Here is a 14333-nt window from a genome sequence, read left to right as displayed (position 1 = left end):
ACTTCTGTGGTTAGAACATCTTCTGACAGGAAGAATTCAGGGACCCTGCTAGGGAACAGCAGGATTTCCTGCCGTGTAACGCCTGAGGCTTTTGCTCCACCCTGAGAGGTTTCCCACAGGTTCAAAGGCCCCAGACCTCAGTTAGACCCCTGTCTGCTCACAAAGGTCACCGCCTAAGCCCGTTCTTGGTTTGATCTCACTGCAAGCCTAGCTGCTGAGGAGTCTGCGCAGCTTCCTTCCTTGCTGCTCATCTGAGCTGTGGCCCTCACAGTGCGATCTGCCACTTGATAATGCTTAAGTCAGCAGTTGTTTTACATCTCTCCCCTCATATTGTCTTATCTTATACCTGGGAAGAACCTAAAAACTCCAGGGAGAAAAGAAGACAAGAATTAGAATTCAGCTCCCTGGACCACTGCGGATAGCTAAACGTAGAGCTTGTTGAGCTGTCAAGTTTTCTTCCATTTCACCCCAGGGAGTATCACTGTGCTGCTGTGTGAGCATCCTTGACCTTGCATAACATCTGCAGTATCTCTGCCTCCTTCTGCACAGTGGGGCTTCCCTGTGGTAGTCAGCGTTATGCCCCCGTAAAGAAAAGGGCCCGCATGCTTGCTTCGGGCAAAGTGATTAGGTGACGGAGCCTGGATTTGGATCAGAGTCAGACCCAAGACCTTGTGCTCCTTATACAGAGGAACAGAGGAGCAAGGTCCAGACTATAGTTTTCAAATTGGTGCCCCACTTAAAGGCCTGACTCTGATCGAAAACCAGGCTCCGTCACCTAATCACTTTGTATCTTGACTAAATTACTTAACCTCTTTGTACTTTAGTTTCTCATCTGTATAGCGGGCATGAAAACAGTATGTACCTTATAGTACTGGTCTAGCAGTTAAGTCAGATAATTCTTATAAAATACTCCTCACAACACGAGGCTGGTGCACGTCATGCCCTCATGAAATGTGATGTGGTGACTTTGTTCTTCTCCTTTCTCTTCTGACCACCTAGTTCTTTCTCATATTGTCTTTTTACCTTTCCTCCTCCACCTTCTTTCTTACTTTATTCTTCCATTCATTGCCTTCTATGCTTAAGAGCCAAAAGCATGAAGTTAAAGTACAAATCTTTTAAAATTTATTGAATACAACTTATAGTTATATTTGTAATTAAAAACAAGCCCACTTAGTATTTTCCATGTCTCTTTTCCAGAGTACAGGCCACATACCAGGCCAGTTAAATCACAAATCTGGGGGTCAGACATGGGCATCAGTAGCCTTTGAAGCTCTTCAGATGATTCTAATATGATTCCAATGTGCATACAGGTTTGGGAACTGCTAGATTGATGGCTTTCTACTCCCTCTATATTGTCTCGGCTACTTCAGTGTATGGTTCTGAACCTTGCCTCCAATTTAGAATCACCTGAGAAGCTTCTAATAATACGGGTGCTTGGGCCCTACCTTGGCTAAGGCCTGGATATTTCTAATGTGCAACCAGCACTGAGAGCCATAGTTCTAGAGGGATTGGTGTCCTGGTAGATCTTATGATCAGCACAACTCCAGGCACTCACTCCACCCCAACCTACCCCCACTATGAATTAAAATACTTTCTCCTCTGTGTTTTTGAAAACCCATGTCTTTGTCTCCTTTCTGTTGCAAGCTGAATACAGAGAAGAATGATGTAATGCTGATGAGTTCTTGGTTTGTTTTGCCCTCAGTTTGGGATTGTGCTGGATGCGGGCTCTTCTCACACGAATTTGTACATCTATAAGTGGCCAGCAGAAAAGGAGAATGACACAGGGGTGGTGACTCAGATAGAAGAGTGCAAGGTAAAAGGTAAGATGAAGAAAAAGGGACCGGGAGACAGTGGGCATGAGAGGCATGTGGGAAGTGAAACAAACACACGAGAAAAAGGGAAGTCAAGTGAGAACGCAGCGGAGCTGCTATTGTTGCTATTTTATAAATAATTGCTACTTTATTATCATTATGAAAACGGTACTGAAATCAGTCCTTAATGATGAAGCCCTTGAAAGATAAACTTCCAAATAATTGGGTAATAGTAACTCCCATCAACAGAACAATTCTATGTGCCATGCACTTGGTACTGAAAATGTGTTATTTCATCCTCACAGTCTCCCTTTAAGGAATGTATTATTATTCCCATTTTTTAAAAATGAGGGCACTGAGGTTGAAAGAGGTTATGGCACTTGTTTAAGGTTACTTGAGCTAGTTAGTAAGTGATGGAACTGGGGCTCGAACTGAAATCTGCCCAAACTTAACTAAACCCTTATCAGTCATATGATTAGCAAATATTTTCTCCTATTCAGTAGGTTGTCTTTTCGTTTTGTCAGTGGTTTCCTTTGCTGTGCAAAGATCTGCCCAACTTTAAACCCATGTGTTAGCCAGTGGTTCTCAAATTTGAACCTGCATCAGAACCACCTGGAGGGTGTGTTAAAGCACAGGTGCTCGCTCCTGCCCCCGAGTTTCTGGTTCAGTAGGTCTGGGATGAGGACTGAGAATTTGCACTTCTAACAAGTGCCCAGGTGATGTTGAGGCTGGTGGATCCAGAGCCTTGCTGCTCTTAATCTTTGTCCTCTAATCTATGGCTTGGAAGGAGTTTTCAAAAGCCTTTAGCTTCTGTATAGGCAGGCAAATCATAGACCCTTAGGGCTGCAAAAAGGACCTTGTGGATCACTGAAGTCTTGTTTTATAGAAAAGGAAGCAAAAACCTGAAAGACTAGTGACTGGCAAGGAGGAACAGAACCAGGACAAGAATCTGGGCCTCCAAGTCGCACTGCAGGCTTCCTGCTACTCTGAGTCACCACACTGCGTATTGAGTCTTTTCCTAGTTACTTTCCTTTTAAGGTCACAAGACCAGTTAGAGTTGTGGACAGCAGCTCTTCCCGCTCCCTCCTGCCCAACACTCCCACCCGTGCCCTCACCTTTCTGACCTTCATCTCTCTTGGCCTTTTTAGCCAGGGACTCACTGTTTAGTTTTGGTCAGACAGGTAACCTAGGCCCCAGAATATAATTGACTTTTAGTTTGGTGGCCTGTGGTGTCCACTAATTTTCATAGTTTATCAAGAAAGCTGTAGATAGGATACGTTTCCAAGAGAGCAAGTCGTTCTACCCAGTAGCCTGATGTCCTCAGAATCTGGCCCCATCAGTTCTGAGGTAGTACTTCAAACATTTCTTAAAACCCAAATCCCTCGTTTTATTGACTTCTATTTAATAATTCACTGCCTTCCATTTCTTCTTCCACGTGTTGTTGTGGTGTTAACCTAGCAGCTGTCTCCTGAGACACATATCCCCATGCGTGTTTGGCCTAATAAATGCAGTAATTTTCCCTTCTCAAAAGATAGCTTCCCTGGTGGCACAGTGGTTGGGATCTGTGAGCCGTGGCTGGGCCTGTGAGCCGTGGCCGCTGAGCCTGCGCGTCCGGAGCCTGTGCTCCGCAACGGGAGAGGCCACAACAGTGAGAGGCCCGCGTACTGCAAAAAAAAAAAAAAAAAAAAAATAGAGTTCTCTAATCAACTATTTAAATAGAAAGGTGAGTTGAAAGCTACCGGTTATGGAAGGCCAGGCTTTTTGAGTCAAAACACTTAGCTGATGAGTTGGAGCTGATTTTCTCATTACAGTTAAGTAAACAGGCTATTTAAAATTTGGTGAACGAGATATGGATCAGATATCTGGTTACTTATTGTTAAAGCAAATCCTCACTATAAAGCACTGAAAATGTAGCTGTTTAGCTTAAAGTGAGCCAAAATTGTTAACTGTTAAATAACTTCAAAAAGCGTAAAGCATCTTGGCTCTCTAATCCTCTCCACAGCAGCAGTTAAAACAGCTCTAAAACTGGACAGTTTTACTAGGCAGACAGGGTATCAGAGTAGAAAAGCTGCTGAGGAGACATGGGTTCTATGCCTGTTTCTTCTAACAAAGGAAGAAACATTGCTGCAGAAATTTTAGTGTTAGTTAGTAGCTGTTCCTGTCTTTTCAGTAAAAGCCCATGTGCCTGGTACATATTTTAATTTTTGTTCTGTTATCTTTTGCCTTTCCCATCTTCTAGGAATTAGTGTTGTTAATTACAACTTTGTGGAAGAAGCGTCATAAACAGCTATATAGAGTAGTTATCTATAAGATCCCCATTTAAGTCTGAGAGAGCCTGGTTTTAAGAAGGCTATGCATGCAATTAAATGTGAAAATTGCGCCATCCAGTGGCAAGATTACCGAACAGCAGACAGACCCGGCTTGAGGTCTGAAAATAAATCCTACTGAGGCTAGATTCAGTGAGTTACCCTCTAAGTACAAAAACTTAACAGATATCACAAAAAGAAATTGTCTCCTTGCATTTTCTCAGAAAACATCAGTGTTTTCTCTAATAATGTGAAGATATGTCCTTTACTTTTAAAAACAATTTTCATCTGCTTCTACTTTCTACTTTTTTCATCTGCTTTCTCTAGGTCCTGGAATCTCAGAATTTGCTCAGAAATTAAGTGAAATAGACATTTATCTGACTGCATGCATGGAAAGAGCCAGGAAAGTGATTCCAGCATCCCAGCACACAGAGACACCTGTTTACTTGGGAGCCACGGCAGGCATGCGGTTGCTCAGGTATAGCAGCCTGTAGGGACTGAGAGCTGCAGGGAGATAGGTTTGGCAGTTGCTAGAGCCTCTGAGTTATGGGCGAACGCCACACTTCTCTAACACCCCAATTCTAGACATGCTAAATGTCCACACCTAAGAAAGAAAATCTCAGTAAATGGGTAAAATTCCCAAACTCTTAGCTTGCATAATGATGGGAGTTTAAGTACGTAAAAAAAAAAAAAAGGCCTCTTACTCATCTCCCCACAGGGAATTCAAGGGAGTGATGGCACAAAAAGAGGAAGATTGAGCCTTTATACTCTGGGATTTGGGGCTACAGATTTAGCAATTCCACATCTGGGAGGAGGAAGGCCAGAGGAGACTCGCAGACATCCCGAGACACAAATCATCACAATTAGCACATCTTTACTGGTCACCACTTAGTATCTGTGGGCATTATTTGTTCATTTGTTTGTTCATTCATTCATTCAGTTTGTATTGACTGCCTGCTCTGTCCCAGGACATGGAAGTAGGTGACTCATCTTCCAAGATCAGGGTTTTGATACAGGGCGACCGATTCTTTGATAGAAGAGTGCTCAGAGCTGCTATGGGAGCATATTTGTCCCTGCCAAGAATGGGAGGAGGTCAAGAAGACTCACCAGAGGAGGGGATACATGAGCCAAATCATGAAGGACTTGTGGGGGGAGGGGGAAGGGCATTACAGGCAGAGCAGACATCATGCGTTCCATAACCTATGTTTATTTGGCACCTGTTATGTGTCAGGCATAAGTCCCTGCTTTCCTGGATCTTGTGTTCTAATAGATGCACAAAGGAGTGATATGTGAGAGATCAGGGCATGTTCAGAGGACTATAGATAGTTCTGCATAGATAGAACATAGGGTACATAGAGTTAATACTAATAATGACAATGGTAATGGTAGCAGCTTGTATTTGTTGGGCCCTTACTATGTTCTTAGCACTGTGCTTTAATTTAAATCACTGTAACTCTATGAAGTAACAGGTATTATTAACTATTATTAATCAGATTAAGGAAGCTGTGGTGTACAGATGTTAAGTAACTCACCAAAGGTCACATACCTGGCAAGTGGTAGAGCTAGGATTCTGAGTGGGATTCTGTGAAGGCAAGATTCGGATCACAAAGTGCCTTGTGGGCCATGCTAGGGAGTTTGAAGTTTATCTGGGAAACAATGGGAAGCCATTAAAGGATGTTACACAACTGGTGCCAGTGGTAGAGAGGTGGATTGGAGGAGAGGAAAACTAGGGACAAGGAGGCCAGTTGATAGGGTAAGGAAGCCATTCAAATGAGAGATTACTGGGGTCTAATGCCAGTTGGAAGGCAGCATTTTCTGACCCAGAGACTCTCAGTATTATATTGCCTAGATCTTGGAAGCAATTGTATTCCATCTTCATTGTGACAACCCTGGAAGATTTCTTCTTTAGATCTCAAGGTCTCAGACCCAAAAACCAAGGCAGAATATGAGAAAGATTTTTTACCCCGCTCCGGCACCAACTGAGGTTGGGTATCTGTCCCAGGACGTTTTCCACTTGGTGTCTGCTAGAGCCCTAATTTAAAACTTCAAGCAGAGCCTTGAGGCTACGTAAGCAGCTTGAAGCCACCGGCAATGGCTAATGTAGCACACATCAGCTCTAGGCTTGGTGATCAAACAATATCCAGCTACCACCACCACAGCAATTTAAATTACTCTGATAATTTCTTGGAGCCAGGGAACAACAATGAAAATGGTATTTTAAGAGGACCAACCTACGTAGGGATTGGAAGGATCTGGATTTGGAGAAGAGGGGCCAAAAGAGTAGTTATGCTCCTCCCCAAAGGAGGGCTTCTCAGACAGCCATGTGTGGGCATCTCCATCCTTCTGTTTATTGCAGTGAGCTTATGCTTCACTTCCTAGGGGAACTGGCTGGAAGCTCTGGCTGCAATGGGTAGTCATAGTTATTCAAACAAAACCAGTAACCTCAGCTCTTTGTGCAGGATGGAAAATGAACGGTTGGCAGACAAGATCCTGGCTGCAGTGGCAAAGAGCATCAGCAGCTACCCCTTTGACTTCCAGGGTGCCAGAATCATCACTGGCCAAGAGGAAGGTGCCTATGGCTGGATTACTATCAACTATCTGCTGGGCAGATTCACTCAGGTGATTGTCTCACAGCATCCGTGGAGGTGGCTCCCTGTGGGTCAATGCCATTGATATCTCAGGCAGTACTTGGATCACTAGACAGAATGAATGATGGATAAATGAACAAATTAATTTACCCTCACATTTGCAGGGGTCACCAGAGGCATAATTCTCTCACAAGAACTCTCACTATTGGAGAATAAGGAAGCCATATACAGAGATACAGAAAAAAAAATGTTTAAATCTATCATTAAAAATAGCTAACATTTGCGTAGTGCCATGTGTCTTGTGCTATGCAAAGCACTTTTCATGTACTGTTTGACTTAATCTTCAGAATAACCATATGAGGTGTTCTCTCATTTTAGAGCCTCAAATCGAGGCCTAGAGGAGGCAATTATTCTGCCCAAGGTCACATGGCTAATAAGCCAATGAGTAGGGATTTGAACTTGGGTCTTTCTGGCCCCAGATCTTGTGTTTGTAAGCTGTTCCTATGTTGCCGCAGTCTGAGCTATGTCTTTGAAGCCCCTGTTTTCTTGCTGTTGATCTGATGCAGACTCAGGAACCTCTGGTGAGCTTTGTTTCACCCTTATCCTCCTGCTCCTTTGCCTTAGGAAGTCCCTGAGTCCAAGAAATAGCATGAAAAGGGGGATGTCCAGATCCTTCTACCACTGGTGTTGGTACTGTCTTTCAGAAATTGAGTTGGTTTAACCTGAAACCAAGTGAAGGCGATACTCAGGAAACCTATGGAGCTTTAGACCTTGGGGGAGCCTCTACACAAATCACTTTTGTGCCTCGAAATGAAACGACTGAGTCTTCTAACAACACTCTGCACTTTCGCCTCTATGGCAAGAACTACGGTGTATACACGCACAGCTTCTTGTGCTATGGGAAGGATCAAGCCCTCTTGCAGAAACTGTCCAAGGACCTTCAGGCGAGTGTAACTGAATCCAGACCACCCTCCCCACAACTGGGCCACCAGCCCCCCGCGTCGTTTTCTCTTTCTATTTCAGTAACTGATCTGAAGTTGGTTACTGTACTTTCCAAATCTTTTCAGGCAGGATATCTAACGACATCTGGTCAACCCCTGTGAATTGTCCCATCCAGACACCACCTCCTATGTTTGTTTACTGCACTGTCTCCAAGGACATGACTCAAATCCTTTCTTTGGAAATAATTTCTCACCCCTGTGGGGCTGACAATGAAAAGTACCTGCTACAGTAGTGTGTGTATGTGTGTGTGCGTGTGTGCGTGCACACAGTTTTTAAGCTCTTTCCCACTTTTCAATCTCCATTTCCTACGACCTGCAGAAAACAAGGCTATTAGAAACAACCTGGAGAGGAGGAGAAAAAAAACCTCAGAGAAAATGCAGAGTTTATTGATCAACACTTCAAATCTTGTCCCTAGACGCTTTTTGCGTTTTGAAGGCGAGAAAAGTTAAACATACTCAAAATCATGCAAGTACCAGCACATCCTGACAAACACAGAGCAAGGATGTCAAATCCAGCTGTTCCCTGTCTCTACTGAAAGGACAACCAGTTCTCTGCTTTCCTCCAAAGCTCGCTCTCTGGTTCTCAGAAACACTATCAATAAGATGACTGCCATGGGAGGAGGGGCTGCTGAGAGACGCCTAGTGAGCCCTAAGTTTCCACTAAGCCTCTCATCCACAGCAGCCCCTTTACGTCTCGTGAACATACTGGGTTGTGGGTTGAAAACCATTTTGGTACTCCTGCCTTAAGTGATCTGAGGCACTTCCAGCTCTTGAAGCTTTTGCTTTTCGGCTTGGAGGTAGGGCCAGGGATATAGGCAGACCCCCAGAGAACTACCCTAGGCTCGGAATTGTGAGAACCTTGAGAGTTTTCCTTGTGGATCTGCTTCTGACCTACGCGATTAGTACTAAGCGCTAGGGGCCATTCCAAACTAATGGAATTTCTGGGCCCAGCTTCAACGATATTAGCTTTCTGTGAATAGCAAAAGTTCATTTACATCTGATACCACTTCTGGTGCCTGTTATACAAATATGACTGTTAGCCAAGGGTAAAAAAGGCAGCGCAGGGGCATATTGATGCCAGTGCTGAGTGCCTGGCTGTTTCTCAATTGCTACACATTATTGAAGTCAGACTGGTGCTTTTGTACTCAAAGCATTTGCACATGATGCCTTCAAGTGATTTTTCTATTCAGGCTACAAATGGAACCATCCGTGACCCATGCTTTAACTCTGGATACCGGAGGAAAATGAACATGAGTGACCTTTATGAGGCTCCCTGCACCGGGAGATTTGAGGCAACTTTTCCATTTCTTCCATTCCCTGAAGTTGAAATCCGTGGCACTGGAAACTATCAACAATGCCGGCGAAGCATCCTTCAACTCTTTAACACCAGTTACTGCCCTTACTCCAGCTGTTCCTTCAATGGGATTTTCTTGCCACCCCTCCAAGGGAATTTTGGGGTAAGTTTGTGACATGATGATATATTTGTTACAATGGTTTTTGGTTGCAAATTACAGAACATATGCCTACAAAGGAGAGGCCACAACAGTGAGAGGCCCGCGTACCGCAAAAAAAAAAAAAAAAAAAAAAGATGGGAGTTTTGTAACTTTTCCTCTTATCTTCTTTTTCCCCCATCTTTCTTTCTCCCTGACTCTCCCATTAAAATTATCGAGAAAATTAGCTACCAGATGGCTCAGAAATGCATGTCAGCAGCAAAGTGACCCCCTTCCAGGAAGGAAGCAGCTGTTGGGGATGGAGTATCACCTGATCCATAATTTACTCATCAGAGATTTCCAGGCACTTTCATTAGGCCTTCTGGAGAGTGAATCAGTGTCCCTCTGTGTTGGACACTGCACCAAACTCAGCATTTTTCTCTTGTAGGCATTTTCAGCTTTCTACTATGTGATGGAGTTTTTAAACCTTACATCAGAGGAACAGTCAACTCATAAAAAGATGATTAGCACGTTGGAAAAGTTCTGCTCTCGGCCTTGGGAAGAGGTAAGTGACTAGAAACAGCATCTGTTACCATTGCTCTCTGCCCTTGACAGCATGGAGGATGTGAGTCTGCTCTTCAAGTCATGCTAATGTGACCAAGATCCAGCACTCATGTTAGAGAAGCCTAGATGGTACACTCAATTAAGAGTAAGTTCACTGGCATTCCTTGATAACTTGGCATACAATGGCTTAAACAAAAAAGGTCTTATTGTTTTCACCTAATTCGAAGTCCGGAAGTAGTCAGTTGCTGGCATGGAGTGGGCAGCTTGACTATCTCAGCCATTCTTCAGTTGTTGTTAGGCCTGTTTCCTCATGGAAGCAAGGTGTAGCTTCAGGGATCACAGCCGTGTTCGAGGTCAGAAGAAGGATAGCGCCAGATACGTCTGTTCCTTTTTATAGGAAAGCAAAAGCTATCCCAGAAGCTCCTAGTAGTCTTTTCTCTTACATCTCATTGGCCAGGACTGGCTGGGAAAGCAGGATGCAGGATTTTATGACTGGCTTAGAGCCCTAGATCCATCATGAGCTACTTCCTGGAGCTGAGCACACTGTCCCCCACTCCTTCCCCCAACTCCCAGGGAAGACAGGCAGTTCACAGAATCTGCCACAGACACCATTGTGGTAAGACCCTTTTTTCATCAGACAGGTCCAAGGTATCTCCTACTTATTCATAAATTTGAAGCCCAAAATTTTTCTTGTCTGAGGCACTGAGTCATTCAAGATCCAGTGCTACCTGATGAAAGTTTCCAGGGACGTGAGAGAAGGATATGGAGTCTACTCTGATTTAGAAAAACAGATCACCTAGGAGTGGCTCAAAACAGCAGTTGTTTTAAGTTGACAAAAGTGACTTAAAATGAGTGATTTTAAGAGAGATTGCAAAAGTGACCAGTGCTTTCATTCTGAAGATATGCAATTAATTAAAAATGAAGGCTGTTCTCGTGGGCACTGACAACAGAGGAAGGAAGGTTGTGCAAGAGCCTGGACATCTGAAATTTTCTCTAAGTATTTTGTCTGAGTTAGAACATGAAGGAAGGGTATTCAGGGCTTTTGGAAAGAGCAGCTCAAATATGCCTCAGCACTTTACAAAACAGGGGAGGCTTTTTGCAGCTAGTGGTGATCTGTGGAGAAAGACGAGCATCTCGGGTTCTTGAGCAAAATGCTTCCTAAACTGGGTTCCAGAGCAGTGCTTGTCAAATGTTACTATGTATGTGATCATATGGGGATCATATTAAACAGCACATTCTGCACTGGCAGATCAGGGGTGGGGATTAACAAGTTCTCAGGGGATGCTGCTGCTGCTAGTCCAGAGACCTAACTGAGTGGCAAGGCTTTTTATGAAACTGTTTCTTCAAGATGCTTATAGAGGCTCTAAACCAAAGACTTTGGTCAAGAGCATACAGAAAACTCTGGTTAAACAAAGATTACTAGATTTCTTTCATGCAAGATTTTTCACAGTTTTTAATATGCTAATGTGATTGTGAAACTCAAGTTTCACAAGGGATGGCAAACTATAGTAAAATTCAGTGTTGTTGAACCTCTCAGACCACAGAAACTACTTTTTTCCTAGAACACTTATCAATGTCTCATAGAACCCTGTGGAGGAAAAGATTGCTTAACAGACCCTAAACTGTGAACCCCTGCACCCACTGAAGGAGTGCAGCACCACTCCCAAAGCTCTCTGCAGGGGCCAACTCTCAGGCCCATGTGAGCTGGGGCTTTTTCCTCTCTTGATCAGCTCTAATAGCGAACATGAGGGCTATGGAGAAGTGCCTGTTGTTGTCCAAGTATGATGTTTTCTTCACTTCACTTCCAGCTGCAGATGTATTTTGGTGAAGTGAAGGAGAAGTACCTGAGTGAATACTGCTTTTCTGGCACCTACATCCTCGCTCTTCTTCTGAATGGCTATCATTTTACAGCTGAGTCCTGGAAGGATATTCACTTCATGGGCAAGGTTTGTTAGGTTGTGGGGAGGTTGGGTGGTAACCCAAGATGGCATCTCCTGATAATGTTGACCAGCCAGTTGCGGATATCCTGTCTAAGGAGGGCTACTTGCATTCTCAGCCTCGCCTTTCTGCTCACAGAACAGTGACTAACTCCTTATAAAACAAAAAATGAGATAGTAAAGTAATATAACAGTATTTCAACAGCCACAGTGATTCTGCGAGCTGACTTCAGCATCCATCCCAAAGGCCCCTTCGTGAATCCAGAAGGGATGATCATGGTTTGTCACAAGGGGTTAAGGCCTTGTTGGTTGTAGCTTCAAGACTCACCAATCTGAAAGCTCGCTGTGAAGAATGAGATGAGTGGCTGTGAATGGGGGCCTTTGCTTAGAAGCCAGGCTTAGCATGAGCCTTAAAGAAGCAAGCTCATAGCTTTGCATTACCATAGCATTACCTCCAGGCATACAGCAACATTTACCTCGGCAGCGAGACTCATGGGCACACTCATGCTTGATGAAAAATATCAAGAGCAGTGTTTCTCTACCTTTTAAACCCATATCCACTAATGGCAAAAACAATTTACCCCTTTATTAAATATGGTGACTTCAAGCAAAACAAAGCATTGAGGCAGCAGAGGGCTGTAGTAGCCTTAAAGATACTAGTTTCATCACACTCTTATCAATATTGACTTTGCTAATTAAAATCTTTTCCTTGTTTTAACATCCCAGTCTTCCTTCCGTTCCATCACAGTTTGTCTGTTTGAGAGATATGTCTATGCCAAATTTACCTAGTGATTTATATTCTTTGAATTCCAATCTATGATCCATTATTTCTAAACCTTAAGTGATAACTCCTCTAACTCTGGAGGCTTCCTTGACACAGGCAGTCAGATCTGGTTCCATTCCCCATAAAGGGACATGGGCCTTTTTACAAATTATTAATTCCCAGTACTGGTAAAGGTTTAGGGGAGAGGAGCATTCCACATGGTATTGGTTGGAATGTAAACTGGCATAACCTTTGGGAAGACTGTTTTGGCAACATGAGCTAGGAGCCTTAAAACATGTACATCATTTTGTCCAGTTGCTCCATTTCTAGGATTTATAAATAATTGAACAAAATGAGTAAAAATGAACATACAAGGCAGTTCATGTCAGTGATGATGTTGCAGAAATCCCTTAAGAGACATGGGATGATGTTTACAAGGAATTGTTAAGTGAATAATTCTACATACAATTTAATTCCATTTTTTATGTGAAAAACATGCACAGAGAGGACTGGTAGGATATGTCACAAAATGATAATAGCAGCAACTTCTGAATGATGAAGTTGCGGTGGTTTTTATTTTCTTTTTTAGTATTATCTGTACTTCATGATTTTCCTACCATGACCACATACAACTCATGTAATAGAAACATTTCCACAATTCTTTGTTATTCATAGACTACCTGTATTTCAATACATTTTGAGGTGACTTGAAAATATTCCTAGGAAGATGGCAGGGTTGGAAAATGTTTTTTTATTTAAGAATAATCCTTTCTCATGCATATGCAGTCTTTCATCTTTCGTCAAGTAAGACTGACTTGCTGGGATTATTCCCCAATTTTTCCCTAGTTGAATCATAAAAGAAGTCCTGGTTTCATATGGATGAGATTCTTGGGCCTGACATTGATACACAAGGCCAGGGACAGTCATTATTCTCTCACCCTTTGCCCGCTTCCCGTCATCCACCCCCGCTTCCCCACCCCAGCCACCCACATTCACACAAACAGCAAAAGAAGAATGCAAATTTCCAAAGGCCTAATTTAAATTAAGTTCTTCTAGGCAGGAGAACTGAGCCGTCATTCCCCAAATTCCTCTCTGAATTTGGGGAATTTAGTAGTGAGGCCCCACACTCTTCTGAAGTGGGGGAATTTAGTAGTGAGGCCCCACACTCTCCTTCTTAATCACTTGCTCCTGCTCCATTTTCCCCACAGCCGCCTTCCCAATTCAGAATATAAAAGTAATCCATTTAGAGAACTGAACATGGTGCTCTCACTTCCTGGTTGTTCAGTGTTATGGACAGGGTTGCATGAAAGCTCATTTAATCCTCGGACCAGAAACAACAGACTTTCCCCACTGTTTGCAGGTCCGGAGCACCAGCGTCGGGTGGACTTTGGGCTACATGCTGAACCTGACCAACATGATCCCATCTGAAGAGCCATTGTCCACACCTCTCTCCCACTCCACATATGTCTTCCTCATGGTCCTCTTCTCCCTGATCCTGGTCATAGTGGTCGTAATAGGCATATTTATCTTTCACAAGCCTTCGTATTTCTGGAAAGACATGGTATAGCAGGAACAGCTGAAATCTGCTGGCTGAAGTGAGAAGAAAACTTGCCCAGGGAGCACTTTCCTCCACAGTGGTGTACAAGGCCAGTCTTGACCAGCATGAAGCTTCCTTGGCTTTTGCTGAAGCCTTTCCATGGGAGGTATTTACCACCCACTGCCTCAAGAACTTCCTGGCAGACATTGTCTCTTTTGTGAGTCTCTCCAAACTCCCCCCCTTTCTCTTTTGTACTCTGTGCTTGTGTAGCTCTTGAAGACCTGCCTCCTTTCATGATAGTTGCTTTATAAAAGAACAATATTGACTTTATCCAGAAGAACTGAGAGTCCTGAGTCCTGTGCTGGGAAGTTGCCCTGGCTGAAAGAAGAATCTTGG

The 14333-nt window shown here is 43.5% G+C and overlaps 1 protein-coding gene across 1 annotated transcript in view; it reads left to right on the top strand.

Moving 5' to 3' along the window:
* The window catches only part of ENTPD1 (ectonucleoside triphosphate diphosphohydrolase 1), an 82552-nt gene extending 68580 nt beyond the window's left edge, over positions 1–13972 (top strand). Inside the window, exons 3-10 of the mRNA XM_082854137.1 lie at positions 1703–1820; positions 4445–4595; positions 6577–6736; positions 7410–7649; positions 8897–9163; positions 9585–9701; positions 11509–11646; positions 13761–13972. Coding sequence (XP_082710263.1) covers positions 1703–1820; positions 4445–4595; positions 6577–6736; positions 7410–7649; positions 8897–9163; positions 9585–9701; positions 11509–11646; positions 13761–13967 — 1398 coding nt within the window. The 3' untranslated portion in view covers positions 13968–13972. The remainder of the gene's footprint in view (positions 1–1702; positions 1821–4444; positions 4596–6576; positions 6737–7409; positions 7650–8896; positions 9164–9584; positions 9702–11508; positions 11647–13760) is intronic.
* Positions 13973–14333: the final 361 nt, after the last annotated feature.

The sequence above is a fragment of the Leucopleurus acutus genome (genome assembly GCF_964270905.1).
Source record: "Leucopleurus acutus genome assembly, chromosome: 14".
In the NCBI taxonomy this organism is placed as follows: Eukaryota; Metazoa; Chordata; class Mammalia; order Artiodactyla; family Delphinidae; genus Leucopleurus; species Leucopleurus acutus.
Note: the sequence above shows the minus strand (reverse complement) of the source record. Positions and strands in the feature narration are given on the sequence as shown.